Source organism: Athalia rosae, chromosome 1 (assembly GCF_917208135.1).
Source record: "Athalia rosae chromosome 1, iyAthRosa1.1, whole genome shotgun sequence".
Lineage (NCBI taxonomy): Eukaryota > Metazoa > Arthropoda > Insecta > Hymenoptera > Athaliidae > Athalia > Athalia rosae.
This window is the reverse complement of record NC_064026.1, coordinates 5,212,266-5,233,355: the sequence shown is the minus strand read 5'-3', so window position 1 is coordinate 5,233,355 and position 21,090 is coordinate 5,212,266. Positions and strand designations below refer to the sequence as shown.

Genomic DNA, 21,090 nt, shown 5'->3' with positions numbered 1-21,090 from the left:
ATAACACGAGTGAAACCCCATTGATCTTCTACGATTTCTGACAACTGGCAGAACTCACGACGGATTCATTTTCTATCGACTGATCAGATTCGGTAGACGACAGTTCGGACGCGTGCAGCGTTTTCGTACAGATCGAATTTTTGGTTTCGAGTTTGGTTAAACTTTTACGTTCACTGTGAGTTATCTGTTCAGTTTTTAGCCTGAGAGATTCTTTCACCTCGGGCAACTTCGAGTCCCTCCGCAGAATGTCCCTCGTCGATTCGCCCAAACTATTTAAAATGCAACGTTCCTCAGCTAATTTTGCCACCACTTCGTCCACCGCTTCCTGACAGCCCAGAAGAATGAGTCCTTCCTTCGATAAAACAAAGCACTGCATCGATGCTAGATCTTGATCTCTGGTTAACGAAGGAAGTCTGTAGAATCCGTGTCTGTGAAGGACATCGGTGTTTATTGGCGATCCGTGAAAATAAAAGTTTCCAACTCGCGAGACCGAGTTAACAGGTTCCCCCCGAAGCTTACCCGTGCCGATAATCCAGGATTGCTTCGTAAACGAGCCAAATGAATGCTAATAACAACAACGCTGCAGAAACAATGCTCACTAGGGTCCATTTTTTCCACGGTATCCCGCCGAATTCTGGGAGAAAAAATTCATTTCTTGTCACCATGAGGTATTTCTCGCCATTATAATTAGTAATTGGTAACCTCTGTTTTCATCAATAATCGCTACTCCGAATGTGAAAAGTATTTTTTCCGGATTCCCCGATAAACCAGCTGTTGGATGAGGCAGCCAGCACGAATAAAATCCTTCGATCATATCGCGGCTTAAATAACTGGCGGCACTTATCGTGCTCACTCTTCCGTCATCCTTGAGGGTGTACAAGTCTTTCCTTAGTAAATATATAAGGTACAATTGTTAGTCTTACAATTACAATCGCACGCTAAAGATTTTCAACGATTATTCCAAATGTCCGAAGATATCAGTTGTACCTTTTATTTTTAGAACGCAGAGGCTTGTCTAGAAGAAGCCAGATAACGTTGCTATCCACAGTAGGTGGTGGATGTGTTTTTTGGTCGTGATTACTGCGGTCATAAAAGCAAGATAATTCCAATTCTTGACCAAGTGGAACTTGTACTTCTTTATAGTGCTCTGTAAGCATAATTTGTGCTTGACAAAAAAAAGCATTTCGATGAGACCTGAATAGTCACCTGAAAAACTGGCCATGTGACTTGAGAAACGTTGTCCCGATATTTCCTGAGTCGGCAGAGAGATCAGATCGTCTTCTTTCCCATCAACGGTCACGATTCCGAGAACAAAAGTTAGCTGAGTTATTCTCTTGCAAATGGGACATATCTTTGTCTAGAAAAATGTCAGCGAGCGTTGAGTCATTTTTGATGAATGATAAATCGATGATGACGTTCTATTACTTTTAGATCGTTCGACAGAGCTCCTATCAAAATATTATCGACGCATTGGACTCTGATTTTTTCGGAGATCGAGGAGAGGTATATTTTGTCGTCTCCGTTCACTTGGATATAAACTTCCTCTTCGTTACGAGCTACGATTATTTCGAGCCACTCGCCAATCACCGCACTATCTTCTCTACTCTCCGCATTCGCGTGCTCGTCTCCCTGATAAAGACTGAAACGTACGCGGCCTTCCTCCAGCACGATTAGAAAATAATGGTTCAAGGTCTCTCCAGGAATTATTGCAACCGATCCATCGATTTGATCGGGCTTCAGGGCAATGACCAACTGAAAATTTTCCCAATACTCAGCCATGATGAAAATACAACTTCAAATCGTATTTTCGAACGCACTCGCCAAGACTTTGGATCAGCTGGACATCTGACTCGCATGACTTGAGTTTGATCGAGATGAACGAAACCCTCGTCGTCATCCGCTGTAACGTAATCCATGAAATTGCTGGTGATTGGAGCTGTACCACTCGCGTGTTCATTTGATCCCTGCGGAGGTGATAAGTGCAGAATCGTAAAGTATTGTACGATTTTACGACGGTATCGGTAGGAAAATCATATACCGTCTCAAGACGAAGGCGAATTGGTGTAAAATTTATGGAAACTTGCTGAATCTGTCCCCGAAATCTTTCACCCAATTTCATCGTGTGATCCAGATCAGGTGCGATAGGGACACAGGAAAAAGAAGACACCGATTGTACGCCATTGTTTACGCGTACAGTTCCGGTGACCCCTGCCAATGTTACCAAAGTCTCGTGCCACTGACCAATCTGTCGGGGGTAAGCAATTACTATCTACTAATGTATCGTGACATTCCGCTTTTCAAAGCGCACTGTAGATACCTCTAATCGATCGTCCCGCATCAGAACCAAAGTGCAACCGGATATTTGAGCTAAAAGGGTAACTTTACCACCCTGGAGCGAAAGTCTTACGAAATCGCAGGCTACACCTTCACAGTCATTTTGCCAGCGATGAACGAGCACGCCGTAAGGAGCGAGGGGATAAAATCTGAGATACATGTGGAGTAGACGAGACTGTTTTCCGTTCGATGAATATATGAGATTGCTCTCGCCAGAAAATACTGCTACCTCGTGCGTTCTGACTGGAAGGGAATACGAGTTATTATTTCGCTAATAATGGCGATTTGCGGAGAAGAATCTACTCGAATTTGTACTTGCTATTAACCAGAACACGGTCTTGCAAAGCATTGCCTAATCTCAGTAACAGGACCGTTACAACTTGCTCCATTTCCACTTGGCGCAGGGTTCCTACACATACGGTTTCTCGATCGTGCGCCGACACCGCATCGCGCGGAACAAAGTGACCACGATGTCCATTTGGACCACATTCCGTCTACTGCGAACACCAATGTGTGTGAACGTTGCAGAACTTAGAAAGCTAGAAGATTACCCGAACAATCCGTGATTTCGCATTTTTTGATATCTGTATTCGGTCCTTTGCACGCGGTCCCTTGCATCGCTCTCTTGTAATACGTATGTCTTTTTCGGACCTCCGTACATTCTTTGATTCGCTTCACGACCCCACTTCCACACCTAACGCTGCAATTCGACCATACGCTCCACTGGTTCCATTCTCCTGCTGGAATTTGTTCAGCATCGAAATTTGTCCGTCTATGATACCACGCCCATTAAAATTGTAAATGATACGGAATGAAACGCAACGCGCACATAACTGCTTCTCGCAATAAGCTCCGGTGCAGTCTTCGATCTCCAACGCCGATCCATCGCACATGAGTTCAGAATCGGAGGGCTGGGGGTTGTTGCAAAACCGTTCGCGATATCGCGATCCCTTTCCACATCGAGCGGTGCACGAAGACCAGTCTTGCCACGGACTCCAACCGCCAGTAACTAATAAAATTATTTGATTCATTTGCAGTAGATCGCTACTCGCCATTTTTACACGTACAAAAAAAACTCACCGGGACAACCAACTCCGTGTTTAACGCAATTCATGGCGTTCCAGTACGTCATCTTCGATCGGGAATATTCAATTGTTCGTGGAAAATAGGATTCAACATGATAAACGAATTATGCGAATAGCTGTGCCTCGTGAGTTGAGGAAAATGAAAATCTTTCGTACCGCGTCAGACCCTAAGACTTTATCAACGATTGGAAAGTCACAGTTTGCAGAAAAGCATAGTTTATCCAAAGCAGGGATTCTCTCGTGGATTGCCTTGACCATTTTTACTTCTTCATTTCGAACAGGATCACCTCGAGCAACCTTTTCATAATCGCTCATGGTACATCCTGTGTAAAATAACTGCAATTTTTTTTGATTCTGCAGAAAATGAATTTATCGAAGATCTTCACTCACCGATGATCTGGCAAGTGAGTATCTGGGACTCAGGACCGACGCATGATACTCCGTCCTCCGAAGGTGGGGGATTATTGCACCTTCGATTCCTGATTTTTTTACCTGGAGAGCCACAGTCTCCGGCACATGGACCCCACTTTTCCCACGAACTCCACCCACCGTCAACTGGACAGGAATCGTCCTTGACTAGTCCTAAAGCGCAGTGCAAACGTCGTACTGCTTCCTCGTCGATATCACCTGCAGGATAATCTCGTTCAATGTTTTCTGATTCGAGGTAATTGATGGGAGAATTTATTTACTTGCAGAAATGCCATTAATAACGGTTATTATTATGACGTTCAATAACTTATACATTATCTTTCTCCGCTCTACATTCTGAAGTGAACCTCTGAAAGACTGAAATTTCAAAAGCTGCAGTCTTCATGCATGCAAACTGCGATCAATTTTTATTTTTGTATTCGTGATGCTATGAAACATCGCAATTGAGTCTTCAATTTCGCGCTCAGTTGATTGGTGTAATCTGAAATATCGCGAATTCCACTTCAGTCTTTGTTATTGCAGCTACGGATGGCGCCGGTAGCACCGCAAGCGTTCGCAATTCTTTTTGCACCCCAGGGATGATGACCTTCGGCCAATGAAAAAAGATTCCTACGAAACCTGCTGCCGCTGCCGTACGATTCAAATACCACGAGGGCGGGTATGTAGGTATTATGCGATTTACCATTTTTCAATTGAATACAAGCATTAGATTGTTATTTGAGCTTGATTTATTGCAAAGAAATTTCAAATAATTCAATTTCGAAGGTCGTGCGAATTCCAACCAACTCGATGTCATCGCCAGCAGTATATTACTCCACCTTTGTGAAGCGTGCCCATGCTTTTACTCGGCCTCTGCATCATATTAGCTGAGTTGATATCCACAAATATAATTTAGTTCGCGCATATATGAATACGCAGATACTTTTTACATTTAAGTATAATAAAAATCAAATACTAATATAATCAAATTAAGTAATGTTAATGTAATCATATGTGATATCGTAAGAATTGCTCATAAGGATAGATTACTTTTCAATATGAAATCCAGAATGTTCTTTATAATGTATCGATATCCTGGTGCTAATGATTTATCAATAAAGGCTCATCATTACACAAAATTTTATTGTGTAGTTATTGTCTATTACATTACTACAGGCCTCATCCCCTAACATTAATTTCTAGCAACATATACTGAGGCTTATAGGGTGGCCAGTTTGATATCAGACTCTCAGTATATATGGACATCATGACACATATCATGATACATCACATAAGACATCATGGTCTGACTCGGAACACCTCCTCGCCTATTATGTTCTCCTGATACTTTTTTGGTTTCGGACCAGTTCGCTAATTTGGTCCAAAACTGGAAAAGTATCAGGAGAACATAATAGGTGAGGAGGTATTCCAAAACATGAGGACATCACATGCTTGCATGCAAGCCTCATCATGTGCTTGAAGGTATCACATCATGCATCACCACATTCTCACTTCTCGTCATCCTGACTCGGAATACCTCCTCGCCTGTTATGTTCTTCTGATACTTTTTTGGTTTTGGACCAGTTCGCTAATTTAGTCCAAAACTAGAAAAGTATCAGGAGAACATAATAGGTGAGGAGGTATTTCAGTTTGCCAATTTGGTACGAAACTGGAAAAGTATCAGGAGAACATAAAAGGTGAGGAGGTATTCCAAAACATGAGGACGTCACATGCTTGCATGCAAGCCTCATCATGTGCTTGAAGGTATCACATCATGCATCACCACATTCTCACTTCTCATCATCCTAACTCGGAATACCTCCTCGCCTGTTATGTTCTCCTGATACTTTTTTGGTTTTGGACCAGTTCGCCAATTTGGTGCAAAACTAGAAAAGTATCAGGAGAACATAATAGGTGAGGAGGTATTTCAGTTTGCCAATTTGGTACGAAACTGGAAAAGTATCAGGAGAACATAATAGGTGAGGAGGTATTCCAAAACATGAGGACATCACATGCTTGCATGCAAGCCTCATCATGTGCTTGAAGGTATCACATCATGCATCACCACATTCTCACTTCTCATCATCCTAACTCGGAATACCTCCTCGCCTGTTATGTTCTCCTGATACTTTTTTGGTTCTGGACCAGTTCGCCAATTTGGTGCAAAACTAGAAAAGTATCAGGAGAACATAATGGGTGAGGAGGTATTTCAGTTTGCCAATTTGGTACAAAACTGGAAAAGTATCAGGAGAACATAAGAGGTGAGGAGGTATTCTGAATCAGAGCGTGATGTCATGATGTGTGTTGGGATATGATGCTGATGAAGGACGTTAATAATTGATGGGTTCAGTGGTGTAATCAATATGTTAATAAATCAATACGTATGCGTATAGTAGTCAATTTTTATTGAATACCTGTTATACCTGTTATACATTATCATGTACAATACGATTATGTTATTGCATAAACACTTTCCTTACTGACAATGAAAATATATTGCATTACAATTGGGATTACTTGTTATTTGAATTAACATCTGGATATAATTGATATTTTTTAAGAAGCGGTCGACTTATAGCTATATAATGAATAATTTATGAAATAGCATTCACTCGATCAAAAATTTGACGAATATCGTGGTGATAAACGATCTCGTGGATAGATCGCCGAGTCTTGTGTTCAGGACATATGGCGAACTCGTTCCTGGGCAGCTGAAACTCGTCCTGAAACAGAAGAAATAAACGTTGAAAATCACGAACATACTGAAGCTTACAAACTTGAGACAATCCGGCGTTGACTACGCTTAGAATCAAGCCCTCCCTTGATGCACCGATCGATCAACGTTAATTATACTTATTTCCAGAACTTTTATACCTTTTCATTTGATCTTATTTGTCTATCGTTTAGAAGGTATTTGCAGGGTTTCGGATATGATAGTACGGGGGTTTCATTAAATCACGCCACCTTGACACCGATTACTTTCATAGGTATACGCATTACCCGCTTCAGGATCATAGTACATCACACGACACGTGACTATACTTGCAAATACATTACCTAACCGGAAATTATTAGTAGTCCGCTCATTGTCAGTAGCGACTGCGCGATTTCGAATTTTTAGAGAAAAAGCCTCTTGAATTCGCGAGGATGCTTCGGTAGGTGAAAATTACTATTTTTATGGTGTTTACGAGCACTTTACAGCGAACGGTACGACGGACGTCGTCAAGAGGTATATATACGAATATAAGGAAGGGGATAATGACCGTCGATTACGGATGATCATGACTCTCTTTCTCCTCCAGGCCGATCTTTTTTCCTCCCTTTCCGCGAGCTCGCTTTTTATTTTCATTCTTTTTTACCGCAACGATGCGTCACCCTTCTACGCAGCCGTGCGGAGATCTAAATGGCAAAATATCGTGTCACGGTCTCACGGAGTTAAGAATGTAAATCGCTCGCGTCGTATGCCATAGTTCTTGGGATGACGATCGCCTCGCCCCTTCGATGCATTTAATCATACCGGCTTTGGTCAGACGCTTTGAATAAAAAATTGTGGCGATTTTTCTGAACGATGGTATAATACGGAAAACTATAAAACGCGAAAACGACTGAGCAATTGAGTTGCCATTGAGTCGCTGGAATATTTACGACCGCAATTAATTACAGATAATTGAAATTCAAGGTTTATTTTCCAAAGGGTTGTTAGAAATAACGCGATAAACTCTAATGAACACCGTTTTAAATTTGATCGGGGAACACGCGGCGAGTTTTCTTCGATATTTAAGGTAATCAAAATTATCTAATAACGAACCTCTGATGATTTCTGCTGCAGAATATTATTCTTCATCCAACTGCTATTACCAAGAAACTACCATAACTTGTAAGCATATCAAATCCCAAAGAATGTGTGCGGTAAATGACACATGGGATTGTCGTCCTTCATTATGAGCCTGGTTCATTTCAGCTGAGAAGTCCTTCGTATCCTAAATACAAAGCTTTGTTAATTGTTTTGTCGTGGGAACCTTAATTAATTCAGACACTGTTATAGAGCTACATACGTCGGAGGGAAACTCTCGGAAGACTTAGGGTCGATTTAGGAACATATTTTTTCCAAACTATAATTTCAGTCCCCAGTTTCATGTCGCATTAAATTTACGCTTTCCACCCTCACGGATGTAATTCAACGTATGTACGAATAAGGTATGTACAGGCGTACCTACACTCATACGTGAAATTGTTTTGACTTTGATAGGCCGCGGTGAAGGCGAAATTACCGTCACTGTTTCTCAAATAATTCAAGTTAAAATATTGCAATACGAACGCGTCGTGACGTCGCTAGCTTTTGCAGCGGCTGTGGGTTACGGAAGGAAATTCGGAAAGTAAATTCAACCACCTCCGTGATCCAAATTCAATAGAACGTCAATTACGAATAGAATAATTGTCCGGACGGGCGAAACGGATAAATCGAGGAGAACGTTCTCTAATTTAAGGGATTCTATCCGAAATAACGCGCCACGCGATATAATTGCAGATTTTTCGTAGAATAACAAATTCATTCCTCTAATTTGTTTTTCTCACGCGTGTATTTCTTTTAAATGTAAAACCTCGTTTGATATGCAAACTGCATACCTATGCGGGAGCTGATAGAAGGTCGAGAAGATTGAAATTTAAAATTATCGATCCCCTAGCAGTATCGTCTCTGCACGATACATTCGTTTGAATTCAGAGAACGTTCTACTCATCCTACACTTTGGTTAGAGGAAATTCGCCACAGCTGTCTGTACAGCGGGTTAAAAACGGACGAACGAATTTTGAGTGTATGTCAAATTCAACACGTGAAACAGAGGAACGTATTTTACTCTGGCTGCGATTGAGGATTTGTGTTATAAATAAATTGAATGAATTACCACACCGCGACCGATGTTAGGATCTATCGAGCTTGTATCAGGAACAATTAGAGAGATTGAAAAAGAAGAGACAAGTTTGAGGGAGAAATAAATCTGGTTGAAAGCGTAGATTACCTGAAAGGGTGGATATCGGAGAGTCCGGAAGTTTGCGGAAAATGGACGGAAGTAATTCTTTACTCGGTGACGCCTCTGCAGGGCGCACTTTCCTCCGTTTTCAAAGGCGACATCCCGACGCCGAAACTCCTTGCGTCTATCGTTCTCCGACAAGAATACAGGAGACAACCTTAAAACAGTTGAAAAATCGATGAGAACAGCGTCCAACTCATTCCGCTGCGGATAATTTAAAATTTGATTATTCAATCATGCGCAATGTGCACGGAGACGAATTGAATTCAAGTAAAAGACAATATCCTTCGAAGATTTTTTTTTGTTTCGGATATCGTTCAACCTATCTGTAGTTTTATGCCCCATGATTTTCCCCCTCAAGCGTATCTATTTTCTCGCAGAATAAACAACTCATAGGAAAGATATTTCTCCCTGCCGGCGTCGATATCCCGATTATGCAGCTTACTTTTATTATTTTTTTTCTCGTTCTTACCTCGTACAGATCCATATCGTACTTCTCACGATAAATAAATCATAAAAAAGTAAAGAAGTGCGGGCTGATTTAAAGTGTGAAGGAAAAACTATATTTTATCGTTCTGACACTTTCGGAATACTAAAAAAAAAAAAAAAAAAAAAAAATCCAATACGAAAGCATGTAAATGTAACGGTGTCGATATAGAGCGAGTTTGTCCAAATAATATACATAAATACTAGGCGAGTAAATTTTTCGGGAGATGAAAGAAGTTCCCCTTTTATTCTAAAATAACAGCCCTTCTTCATACGACGTAAGATACGAATTAAAACTTGTTAACGTTGACACACACATTCTGTGAACACTTTCGCATACGATCAGTTTCTAATTCGATTCTTTGTAGCATAATATAAATTCAGCTCGTTAGACCAGATCGTAAGCACAAGTAAGCGGTACGGTTTCTTAATTTTTTATTTTATGTTTCATGCTCAAAGGACAGAAATTTACAGGATACAGTTTTAAGGTCGAGCTATACATCGGGTATTTTCCGAATTGGATAAATTCTCTATGTAATGATAATTGATAATCGGTTGCCACTAACCTTATAGAGGTATGTTAGTGAGAATATATTGCCCAAGTATAGGTATATTGCAATTAGCAGCGGAAACTGCGCCGCTATAAAAGAAATAAAAAAATTAATCCACAGACGGCACGATACGCCAACTCGGAAAGAATTTTGAATTCGGTCACTTCACAGTTCATTTCAAAGTTTATTCGATCATAATTATTATTTTCTCTTCTTTTTAATAGTCTTATGTCACATTATTTTCTAAATCGGTATACAGTATATCGTAGTTTAATGGCCGGGAAAGGGGAAAAAATTTGTTTATGGAAATCTTATGTATATTGCACAGATCGATCAGTTACGTCGATAACAAATATTATTATAAATATTCTAGCTACTGAAAAATTTCATCTTATCTCAATGAAATTAGTTACTCGCTCTCGGTTGTGCGTTAATTTTTTTTTTTTTTTACTGGCTTAAACATTTTATTTTATTTATTTCTTTGGCAATTATTCATTCTCTCGAGAATAATTATTTATACATTTATGTGTATATACGTACGTATGCAAGTACCTATAAATTATAACAATTATATTCGCGATCAACGTGAATATTTTTTTATGTTTCCTATCGCAGTTGTCATTACCATCGCAAAATCAGACGTGTATACAATCGTAATGAATAATATTAATTATAATGTTATTTTATACATATAAATTTATAACAAAAGTTTCCTCGAAGAGTATCAAAGTATTTATATTCTAACCCCTCAATTATGTTCGAGATATCACGTCTCTTTACTATATATTATTTTTTCTGCAAGTTTTATTCATAATTAGTAAATTATCCGCATATCATAGATCTCGGTAGAAATTTTTTTTAGTAGCTGGTAACGTAAACATTTATAATCGCGTTTTATTTATATATTTATCGAGAGAAACGCGCGTTACCCGTAACTATTTTGTTCTCTTCCAAGTTTACAACGCTCCATTTCTTTGCCCTATTTTTTCATTTGTTTCTTTCTACATTCATTATCGTACTATCTAATCTATTATGTTCAAGTAATCAACGGTTTAATAATTAATCCCGTTTACAACAATTTTACGAAGTTGTAAGCCCACGATTTAATTAATTACTTGATTGTATGTGCACGATGAATGTGATTTATAGTTCATCGAATTATTCGCTATCGAAATTGTCTGACTCAAATTCGAAGATATGAGAGGGAAAATGAACGAGGCAATCGATCGATTGGAAAAAAATAAGAATCAATTGTCGACGGAATAAAAATATGGAGTCAACACCGATCACGTTGTTTTCTGTACATTTTAATCTTCGTGAAAATACATCGCACCATTCTAAGGTGGACTTTTGACCTAACGATGTGAATTTATTAAAACACGGTCAAGACACTTTGAACATTAAATTATAATATGTTTATGAACACATTTGTCGCGTATAATAATGCGTTTCTTGAGGAACGATAAGTTTAAACAACGTTGCGCTGCACAGCTGTTTCTAGTTTCACCTTATACTGAAATGCAGAAAATAAGGACAAACTCCACGCAATCATTTTAATACAGGCAGATAATACAGTCGATTTGGTCCATTATCATACCAATCCCACGAATTCAAAACTTCACAATTTCGTTTCATTTTTTTTTTTTTTTTTCCTTTGCTTCATTTATATCGTCACTGAAATTAATTATCGAGTTTCAATATTCACTTTCATCCTCTTCCACGTATACGCGAATTGCGTCGCTTAATTATGAATGAAGCGTCTCGTGCTTCGTATCCAAATAACTAAATTATTATGTCTCCACTCACAGCTTTCAACATTCAATTTTCAAATCGATTAGTAATTATAAATATCGTAACTGCGTAACTACCGTTAGTAAATACGTTGATTGATTTTTCTCATTGCTGTTTTTTTTTTTTACAGTTTTTTTCACATACTATAATATTATACCTATTACAATACATGTCACATATTTAGGTATGTACATCATAATATTTTATATTCATCATTATTTACGTGTCTATATATGTAAGTATAATAGTATTACTTTATTATCGCTTAGAAATTGGCAACCGCTGATCATTCTAAAATTTACCTCTCGCAATCTGTAATTTCTTGATTTTTTTTTTTTTTTTTGCTTTGAAATTCACGTTAGAATCGAAAAAAGAAAAGCATTATTTACATACTCATCGTCATAATTATAATGCTCGAATCGAGATCGTCGGGTTTTCTAACTCATGCACGTCTGAAAAAATTCCTCGCCAGTTTTCAATAATCTTCGATAGACCGGGTAAAATTTAAAAGAAATTTCGTGATCGGATAACGTCACCGACGACACTCGACAACCGGGTGATCGTTAGTTTACATATATTATGGAAATAGTCGGATAGTCGGTGTCTTCGGCGAGTTTGACGATCGCTACGTCGATGGGAATAATAATGAGGAAGACGAAGGTGAGAATGCTCGCCGTTTTTGTTAGCAAGAAGTTTCGCCGCCACGCAGTACTAACTGCAACGATGATCAGGGGACGAGTTTTCGTCCTCCGTCTGCGTGGCGACACTCCGCACTCACGTGGGGCTCTCTCTGCCACCCCCGATACCGACTCCGACTCCGACTCCGACTCCGCTTCCTCCGCACGCCGGTCCCGTTTCCCACGGCAGAGGCGGAGGGGTCGGCGCCAACGAGAGCGACGAACATCGAGCCATCGAACATCTTTCCATCGAGCACCTCTCCATACCTGCAACGAATGAGACTCGAAAACTACTTGACACGAATTAACCCCCATTCGTCTTCTTCTCCGGTTTCAAATCAAGCCCCCCGGAAACAGCTGGTGTTCAATAAAATTTCATTCCTAATATATTTATCATAGGTTTGCTCGTATGTACACTGCAGTTGTCGTCGACCTTGTTCAATCTCGTCGAACGTGTCATTAAATTGACGACTAAAAATCAGAGGGAGAAATAATTCCTTCCCTTAGCTATGGACAGATTTTATCGCGGAGGGAATGGCTCTTCGTTAGATTGCGTTGTTTTAGTAAGGATACGTGTAATTGTGATGCGATAATTAATTCGCGTCGAACAACATCGACCGCTCACTGGACTGCGGTGTAATAACAATTAAACAGGGTGGTTATGGGTGCCCAGAATGTAAACTGAAGGCTACACGATCCGGAAAAAACATCGTAGATTTGTAACGAACATGTTACATACATTAACGTAAAAAATAATGGATTTTGCAATAATCGACGGTATTATATGGATAAGCATGCGTTAATTTGTCCGTCGCGTCATCATCCATTTTTTGTTCCAACCGGGGATAAACTCCGTTGTTACGGAATGGAAATCGCGAGTCGAGTGGCGTGGAGAAAAAAAATTTCTAGCAGCAGGGCAAGTGAAAAGTTTGAGGAGGATTTGCAAAATCAAAACTGTAGCTCCGAGCTGAGTGTAGTTACAAAGTTTATCTTCATAATTAATATACCACGCGGATCGAGATCATTCTCAACTACTGCAATTTTTAAAGTACAATTGTTTTTTTTTCTTTTTCAATAATTCATTGTTCGTAAGCAACGTTTGCATGACTTTTCCTCACTCTGTACATATGTAGGTACAATAGATTGTGAGATGGCGATGAGGTATACGAACAAAAAAAAAAAATGAGAACAAAAAGAATCGCGGATCGTTTTACCTGACAAATCCAAACCACCGATACTACAAATATCCAACCCTCCGGTACTTGTTGCGCAACAGTGCTGCTTTGGGCCCAGAGGTTTCGGTCTGCATAAAATCTGAAAAGAGTGAAAAATTTCATACCGTTCATTTTCAAGCGTATTCTGGAGACGGAAAAACGCCCGATTGTAGTTCACGGTCTCACGTAGCCAAGAAATCAGTTTTATGAAGCGGAATGGGGCAAAGTTGAGGAAATGACGATTACCTTGGTGTACAGTAGCTCCTTGGATATTCGCCGAAAATGATTGTTCAACAACCAGTAGAGAAAGGGGTTCCAAAAGCTGTTAGAGAGAGCGAGCCATGTGGCTAGGAAATCCAGAAACGGAGGTGGCTTACTTCCGGTACAAGCCGCGACCACTTCCTGAATTGTCCACGGAGTAACCATCACAATGAACCCCAAACTCATGGCAGCCATTGTCCGCGAGGCTGACGTGGACAATCGTCTTTCGTGGGCAACCAGCTGCAAGCGGAAAATCCAAAACTTTGAGCCAACACGTCGTCATAAATTTTCCCCCCCCGAGTCGCGAGATTCCACTAAAATCAGTTAAAACTGCCCCATAAAAGAAAAAGTAAAAGTCGATCGTTGCGGATAAAAAATTTTCTTATTATTCCCCCGCCGCGTTGTTTCCTCTTCCACGACGTAAACGCTGCTGCCGTTGGGGATGAAATTCCTGGTAACAATTTGTTGGGAGGGATGTTAAGAACCGTTAACAAAAACCGTTAGGGGGTAATCGTTGGACGGGTATTGTGCGCCGGGATTTTAGCTAAACAGAAACTGATCTAACTACTAGCTAATTACGAGGCAACCAAGCTTCAACGCCTGCTCAAAGGGGGGTGGGTAATCTCATCGACGTCAAAAAGCTCGGAAAGTAGGATTACGTAACTGTTCTCGTCTCGAACACGGCGCTCGGCAACGGTATAAGGATTAATGGCCTGGACCGAGTTCCACCCACCCACCCAACCTCCTCCGCCTCCCCCCACCCCGTATATTCCCCCTCTTTCTTCCACCTCTTTCAGACCAGCTTCTCGAACCGTCGTCCTCGTGACCGAATTTAACACGACGCGGAACGTACACACGTATAATACTTGGGCGTCTTGTGTGTACGCGTTGAAAAGAATGCGTGAAACATAACGGGGTGTTTTTTGATCGAAGTTCAGATGAACAGGAGTCGGATTTTGTCAGAGGGTTCGCAGATCGCGCGTCGCTCCGTATAATCTTCCTTGAGAAAATGGGTAGGTTGGACGGAGGCGCGTTTACATATTTGCAGGAATTGGAATATGAAAATGCGAAATAATTAGCATACGCGAGGTTGCGGCGGAAGGGCACAGCCCGAGACAAACTACCTCGACAACATTAGCATGTGCGGAATTTATTGCAGAAACTTCCCCGATACGCGAGAGCTATAACTGTATACGAATGCGAGCGATCTTCCCCGCGTTTTGCAGACCCGATTTTATGTGGGATTCTTTCCCGTTAGTTCTAGATCCTATCTATCCGTCTAATTTTTATTCGAAAAACTTTTCCGCACCCGGTGCGATTCGATTCGACCGATCCATTCGGAACACCGGTGTAGTGAGTTGAGCAAATTTTTGAAAAGCGGTTCCGTATCGATGGAATGTGGTTTAATATTTGCTCGCGGTATCGATGGAAAAATTTAGAGAAACCCGATAAAGTCAACGACATTTATTACACCGCCAACGCCCGAGGAGATCACGGGGGGGAGGCGAGGAGCGTTCAAAAAGCGTGTAAAAAAGCAAAGTCGCCGAGGTGGTGAAGCCACTATTTTATCGTTTCACGGTAATACCCCTCAGCTGAGATAAAATATATAACCCCGGGGGGTCGACCGTGTTATCCGTTTCGCGGTGGAGGGGTAGAAAATTTCAAATGACCTGTTAGGCCTTTCATTAAATTCTCGGTTTCGTCCGGAATCACGTTCGTTATTATCTTTTTCCCCCCATTATTCTGTTCTTTGCCGCGACGCGCGTTTCTCGATCCTTTTATTCGATTCGACGTCCCGCCCGACCCACGACAGCCACCTTTCACTGTCTGCTTGTCTGTCCTTCCGTCCGAATCGAGACTTTTCCCCGAGTGAAGCCGACGACTCGCCCTACAAGATCCCCAATTAATCCGAAACCCGACTCCGCTACCTTGCTACGCTTCTTCATCAAAATCCGTGAAAATGACGATCATCTGGACTCGAGATAAACGTTGACCAAAATTAAATTAATTTACTTGTAACTCTTGGGATCATTTTCGAGGAAGATCATTTCAGAATGTTGTACATTATAAAGAAAATGAACCAGTATATGAAGAGGGTTGGGTCTTGATCGGGTGGCGAAGGTTGAGCCAAAAAATGCGATCACTGCGTATTTTCTGGGCATTTGGAATCCGGGTTAATGCGTGCTCTTTTAACGTCTAGCAAAGCGTAGCCGTTGTCGCCGCGTTAGGAAAAAAGATTCCGTAAGAACGACCCACGGCAGTTAACGGGGAGCTCAAAAAAATCGAGAGAGGAAAAGGATAACAGAAAAAAAAATGACCAGAGGAGAGCGTAAAAGCCGTAGAAGAAAGGAGGGGAGGAAATATCGGGAGATGGGTGAAGCGAGACGTGGTCGATGCGAAGTAACCTTTTATTGTTTGGTGTATTTGCGCCTTCGAGACACATATGTAGATACGGTGCTAGCGGCGAATACTTCCGGTCCGAGGCGTCACGCATCAGGGAACGGGGGAGCGAAAAATTATCGATCATCCCTCCGCTTAGGGAAATAAAACGGGGGCGCAGCGCCCCGTTATTCTCTTTATCCCCCGTGCTTGCTTCCCTATATTTCTGTATATCCTTTAATAATTTTCGTATTTTGAATCCCGGTAGATTTGTCTCGTTGTAAACAGTCGATTCGACGGGAAGGGGTGTCCGATGAAACAAAAAGAGCTGGACACACGTCAGTCCCGTAGGGACGAATCGTTCGCGGGTATGTGTGGTAATTGAATTCTATTATTCAAAAGCGTAGAAGGGTCGCAGACTTTATCTCGTCTTTGCATTATTCCTCGGTGAGCTCGCCACCTTTTTCTATACTTGCATTTCTTATTTTATTTACCAGCTCCGCACAGCCCCGGGGATCGAATCGCACGGGAGGATAATCCGGGATAAGGATATCAAGCGAACCTTCTTCACAAGGCGCGGCTCGTGAGCATCGTCGGTTTAGGTCTTGACTCGCGGATCCTTGCGGATGATATACGTATAAATTACGTACCGTATGATCTCCCCATTGTCCGCGCCGCGACACGGGTTTATAGACAGACGCGTTGTTCGGAAATGCGTAATGCAGGTTGTTTTTCCGTTCGTTCATAACCAACGACTATTGTTATCGATCACCACAGGGACCGTGCCTCGATTGTGTCCGTGACCGAAGTTAATTAATTGGCCTCGTGACCGTCGTCAAAATTTACGCGGATGTGTTGTACCTGTAACTCGCGTGGGTTCGATGTAATTCGTGCAAAATTTGTGTGTGCGATTGAAAAAAAAAACAAAAAAAAAAAAAACGGCGATTCATTCTTCCGCTAATTTTTGTGCGCCCCTCACTCGTTCGGGATGTGGCGCGGAATTCTTTTGCATCGATGCATTCAATCGTCCAGAGAATTTGATCGAATCGAAAGCTACTCGGACAGAAAACGATCATTTCCGCCAAATTGAGCCACGTACAAAAAAGTACACTGTACGATTATTACCTTCGTTTATCGATGGAATCTTTCGATCGCAATCGAAAGATTCCACATGCTTCTTACAAATCGCGGACATATCAGCGTTACAGTAGGCAGGACAATTAATCAGCATCTGAAACGAGATTCGGCTGGCGCTGAGAGATCGGCGAAATTAGTCAAAGTAACCGAACGACATGCCTCTGCGGTACGAGATTATTCTTTCCTTCATTAATTTCCCGTATCCCATTTATCTTGTGCAGTTTCTTTTCTACGATACGGATATTTCAATAAGGTATACTACCTATAACATCGTATGTTTCATGTACAATTACATGGACAATATGCTGGGAGCAGTTGCTACGTGAAATATGTGTCAATGCTATTGCTATATCGATCAGCTCACCCTCGCATTTTTGCCATCCAACCTCCTTAGACCAACCTCTCCTCCCACATCTTCCTCATCGCTGTTCTAGAATACAAGCATTGCACGCGAGCGCTGCATTTGATTTCATTCGTCGTTTGAATTCTAGTCCCGTCATTCTTTTTCAATTTCACGTCGTTATATTTCACACGCGTTGCGAGGGTTTTTTTTTTTTTTGTGAACCTACGAATTTCTTTCATCGAGATATCTAAATTGTTCTGCGCCAAAAGGTGAAAAATCGGCGATAATTCGATCAATTTTATTGATAGATCAATGTAACTTGTGAATTCGGATTCTTGAGAGGATATTACATAGAAATAGCATACAAACCCGAATGAAAAGAATTGTCGGATTCGTTGCGTTCACAACTCGTCCATCTTGTTGGTCAGATTTGAGAAATGAAAAATATGATTCGCCATACGCGAGTAGCGTAATAAAAAATACATCAATCGTACCATACTTCTCGTCGAAGCGCGGGTGCTTTTGAAGGCATCGTGTATCGAAACAACCGATCGAGCTTTTCACACGGCTGCGGGTTTTCTCGAAATTTCGATTACTCGGGAAAGGAGATTGAAAAATTGATATGCTCGGCATGTATAATAATATTTATCATCTGGACAATTCTATGGATCCGCAATATCCTGCAAAGACCTTTTCACGAACGAACGGAATTATCAAATTTATCAAGATTCATTAGGGTAGGATAATCGGTCATCAGTGTCAATCGAACCATCAGCCCCTTTGTTCGACCATTCGAACGTCTTCCTTTGAATCCAAAGGCCTATACCGCGTTCGGTTCGAGCCCCCGGTATCCGCCTTGGAATACCACCGTCATCCATGCTCCCGCGACCTCCACCCCCCGACGTTATCCCTCGCCCTTTTCCCTTCCCTGCCCCCTTACCCCCCTCTTTTCATTTCAACCCGGCAGTAAGGTAATTACCTACCCAACCTCGGCACCGGCGACTTCTATCTCTGAAGCTTCTGCGTGTTCGAACTCGAGGCGAAAATGCGACTGTGTGAGTTCCTTCGGTAAGCCGGAGAAATCGAGAGTTTTCTTCGGCGGTGACATTCGCGGTGATCCGCATTGACCCGAATTCGGAAATCATACCCGGCGATTCCGCCTTATATTCGGGATAAATATACGTGGAATTATCATTAATCCGGGGGATGCTGGAAAGGCGGACTGCTAATGCCCTGGTCATTTTCTTTATACGAAACGATTATTGGCCGAGGCACTTGGACAGCGTCGCGGCGACGAACGTCGAGCCCACAGGCAATTTGTCCCCGCTTTGCGAATCGGTGGATCAGGCATAAAGATATTGACGATAAAAACTTGGATCCCATATATGAGGAATTTGTACATGTCGCGGCGGTTTCTCAACGATCCGATGTATTATTCTATTGCGATTATTATTACTTACGATCTCGCGATTCGCGGAATTCATTATTTTCGAAATTTTATCACCCGCTTCTTCGATTCTTTCGAGAATTATTTCGCGGTTAATACGTCGACTCCCTTTCACCCCGACGGCCCTTACTCGGGTAATCACGCCGCGCGTACAGATATAATACCGCAAGTCTTACCGAATATCGTACTAATCGAGGAAATATGGTAATCGTTTCATTTAGAATATGTAAATTCGGATTACACAATCGTATCCTCGCGGAAGCTGTGCAGTGTAAGGTATACGTGTATGCGGAGGGGTACGATCCGTTCGCATCGAGCACCTTGGATTTTCCGCTCCGCGTAAATATCGTGGCGAGTAATACCGTGAAATTTGTTATTTATTCGGAATAAAATATGTAAACCGCGGCCTACGAGATTACAAAATATAGTCGCTAAGCCACTGACGCGTAGTCCTATTTTTTATTGACCCGAATACCGGGGAACGAAAATTAAATGAAAAAAAAAAAAGAAAAAAAAGGAGAAAAAGTAATCGGATGTGATTGGCTGAAAATTCTATCCGCATTCGGCTCACCGCGAGAATAACGAATATGTGATAACTTTGGCGCGTTTATAATAAACAAAATCGTTAATCCCGTGCCCCAGGGCGCACGTTAGCGCGTGCGAATAATTCTCCCGCAGGTATAAAGGTATATGTATATGCACATTGGTATTGCGTTCGAAAATCCCTCGCTTCGTACACCGACTGAATAAATATAATAATTCGAGAATTTTAAAATGTAAAAATAAATTGGAAGGAATTAACCGTCGCCGTGATGCCGTAGCATTGGCAACTCCGGAGTGCACCACTTCCATTGACTTCCTGTTTTAGCTGCACTACCGGAAACGCTTCGAGTCCCGATTCCTCGAGTAGCGTACATAGGTACAGTACGTACGTACGTACATCGAGCGATTCCCGGTGGGATATAGCAGCGGAACATACGTTCGAGGTTGGCCTCGTTACAATCCGTAGAAGTGTGTATAGAGGGAAGAAGTTCCGAAAGTGTCCAACGACGGAAGTGCGAGAGAATGTATAAGGAAAAAAGGGAAAATAAAAATAAAAAGAAGATGAGGAATCTCCAAGATGGCGTCGCCGATGCGGAGGTCCGCACGTCGCGTTCGATTCCCTACTACCCCTTGAAAACTCCCGGTTACTCCGTTTTTTTTTGTTTTTTTTCTCCCGGCTCAATTGTTTCTCCTATCGCGAACCGTCCGATTTTCCGTCGCCGTAGAAACCAGTCGACGAAATCTCAATCGATTCCCGGATGTAATGCCCTCCCCATACATGCACTCGGGCTTCGTTCTACCACGTATGTGTACCTGTTGTTCGATAAGAATAGCGTGGACAGCGCATTCGCCCCCTTCGTATTTCTTCGATCTATCTCCAATTTTCGTTCGCGTTTATTTACACGCGAGTGCTGCGCGGCGAGATAGACCTGCCGCGAAATAGCCGGAGAGATAGACTTACACGTATAGGACAGGATAGAAAGCGTTTGATTGTTTTCAACGAAATACGTATACTACGTGGCTTATTCCTCTCGAAACTATCCCCGCAAATCCGGCTCAATTTCTACGTGTACCAAGAAACACCCCTTCATTCCCCGCTATAAAATCCAATTCTGCACGGGGTCTCCGTCCTCACGGCGGCGTCGCACGGATCGCGACGACATCTGCGGCGTGGAATTTCGGTGATTAAAATGCGATACTCGTGATTAAAATCGCGGTTATTTTACTCCTCTAACTTTTACCAATTTATCATTCGCCCGGAGGTTTATACCGCCCTCGTGTTACGGACTTACACACCTCCTTCCTACAGAGCTACAATTTCTCGGTTCAAACTTTTCGCACAAGCTTTAATTAAACGGGGGGAGAACGTGTTCGCGCAGATTTTACTCCTCGCGCACTTTACCC

At 41.8% G+C, this 21,090-nt stretch overlaps 2 protein-coding genes across 3 annotated transcripts in view; both read right to left on the bottom strand.

The window, feature by feature from the left end:
* Positions 1 to 28: 28 nt before the first annotated feature.
* Positions 29 to 4,095, bottom strand: LOC105684156 (the record flags this gene model as incomplete). Its single annotated transcript, XM_048648886.1, has 14 exons — positions 29 to 428; positions 520 to 634; positions 703 to 887; positions 988 to 1,147; positions 1,207 to 1,357; positions 1,426 to 1,746; positions 1,781 to 2,245; positions 2,318 to 2,577; positions 2,661 to 2,831; positions 2,886 to 3,074; positions 3,164 to 3,343; positions 3,415 to 3,466; positions 3,576 to 3,742; positions 3,810 to 4,095. Coding segments are annotated over 14 exons (3,102 nt in total), but the record flags the coding sequence as incomplete, so codon positions are not given.
* Positions 4,096 to 6,219: 2,124 nt separating this feature from the next.
* LOC105684154 (trace amine-associated receptor 9) overlaps positions 6,220 to 21,090 on the bottom strand; it is a 49,080-nt gene continuing 34,209 nt past the window's right edge. For both annotated transcript variants that reach the window (XM_048649757.1, XM_048649762.1), the window contains exons 7-12: positions 13,823 to 14,077; positions 13,577 to 13,676; positions 9,910 to 12,629; positions 8,846 to 9,014; positions 7,636 to 7,807; positions 6,220 to 6,550 (exon numbers count right to left, since the gene is read on the bottom strand). In XM_048649757.1, coding sequence (XP_048505714.1) covers positions 12,460 to 12,629; positions 13,577 to 13,676; positions 13,823 to 14,077 — 525 coding nt within the window. In that variant the 3' untranslated portion in view covers positions 6,220 to 6,550; positions 7,636 to 7,807; positions 8,846 to 9,014; positions 9,910 to 12,459. The remainder of the gene's footprint in view (positions 6,551 to 7,635; positions 7,808 to 8,845; positions 9,015 to 9,909; positions 12,630 to 13,576; positions 13,677 to 13,822; positions 14,078 to 21,090) is intronic.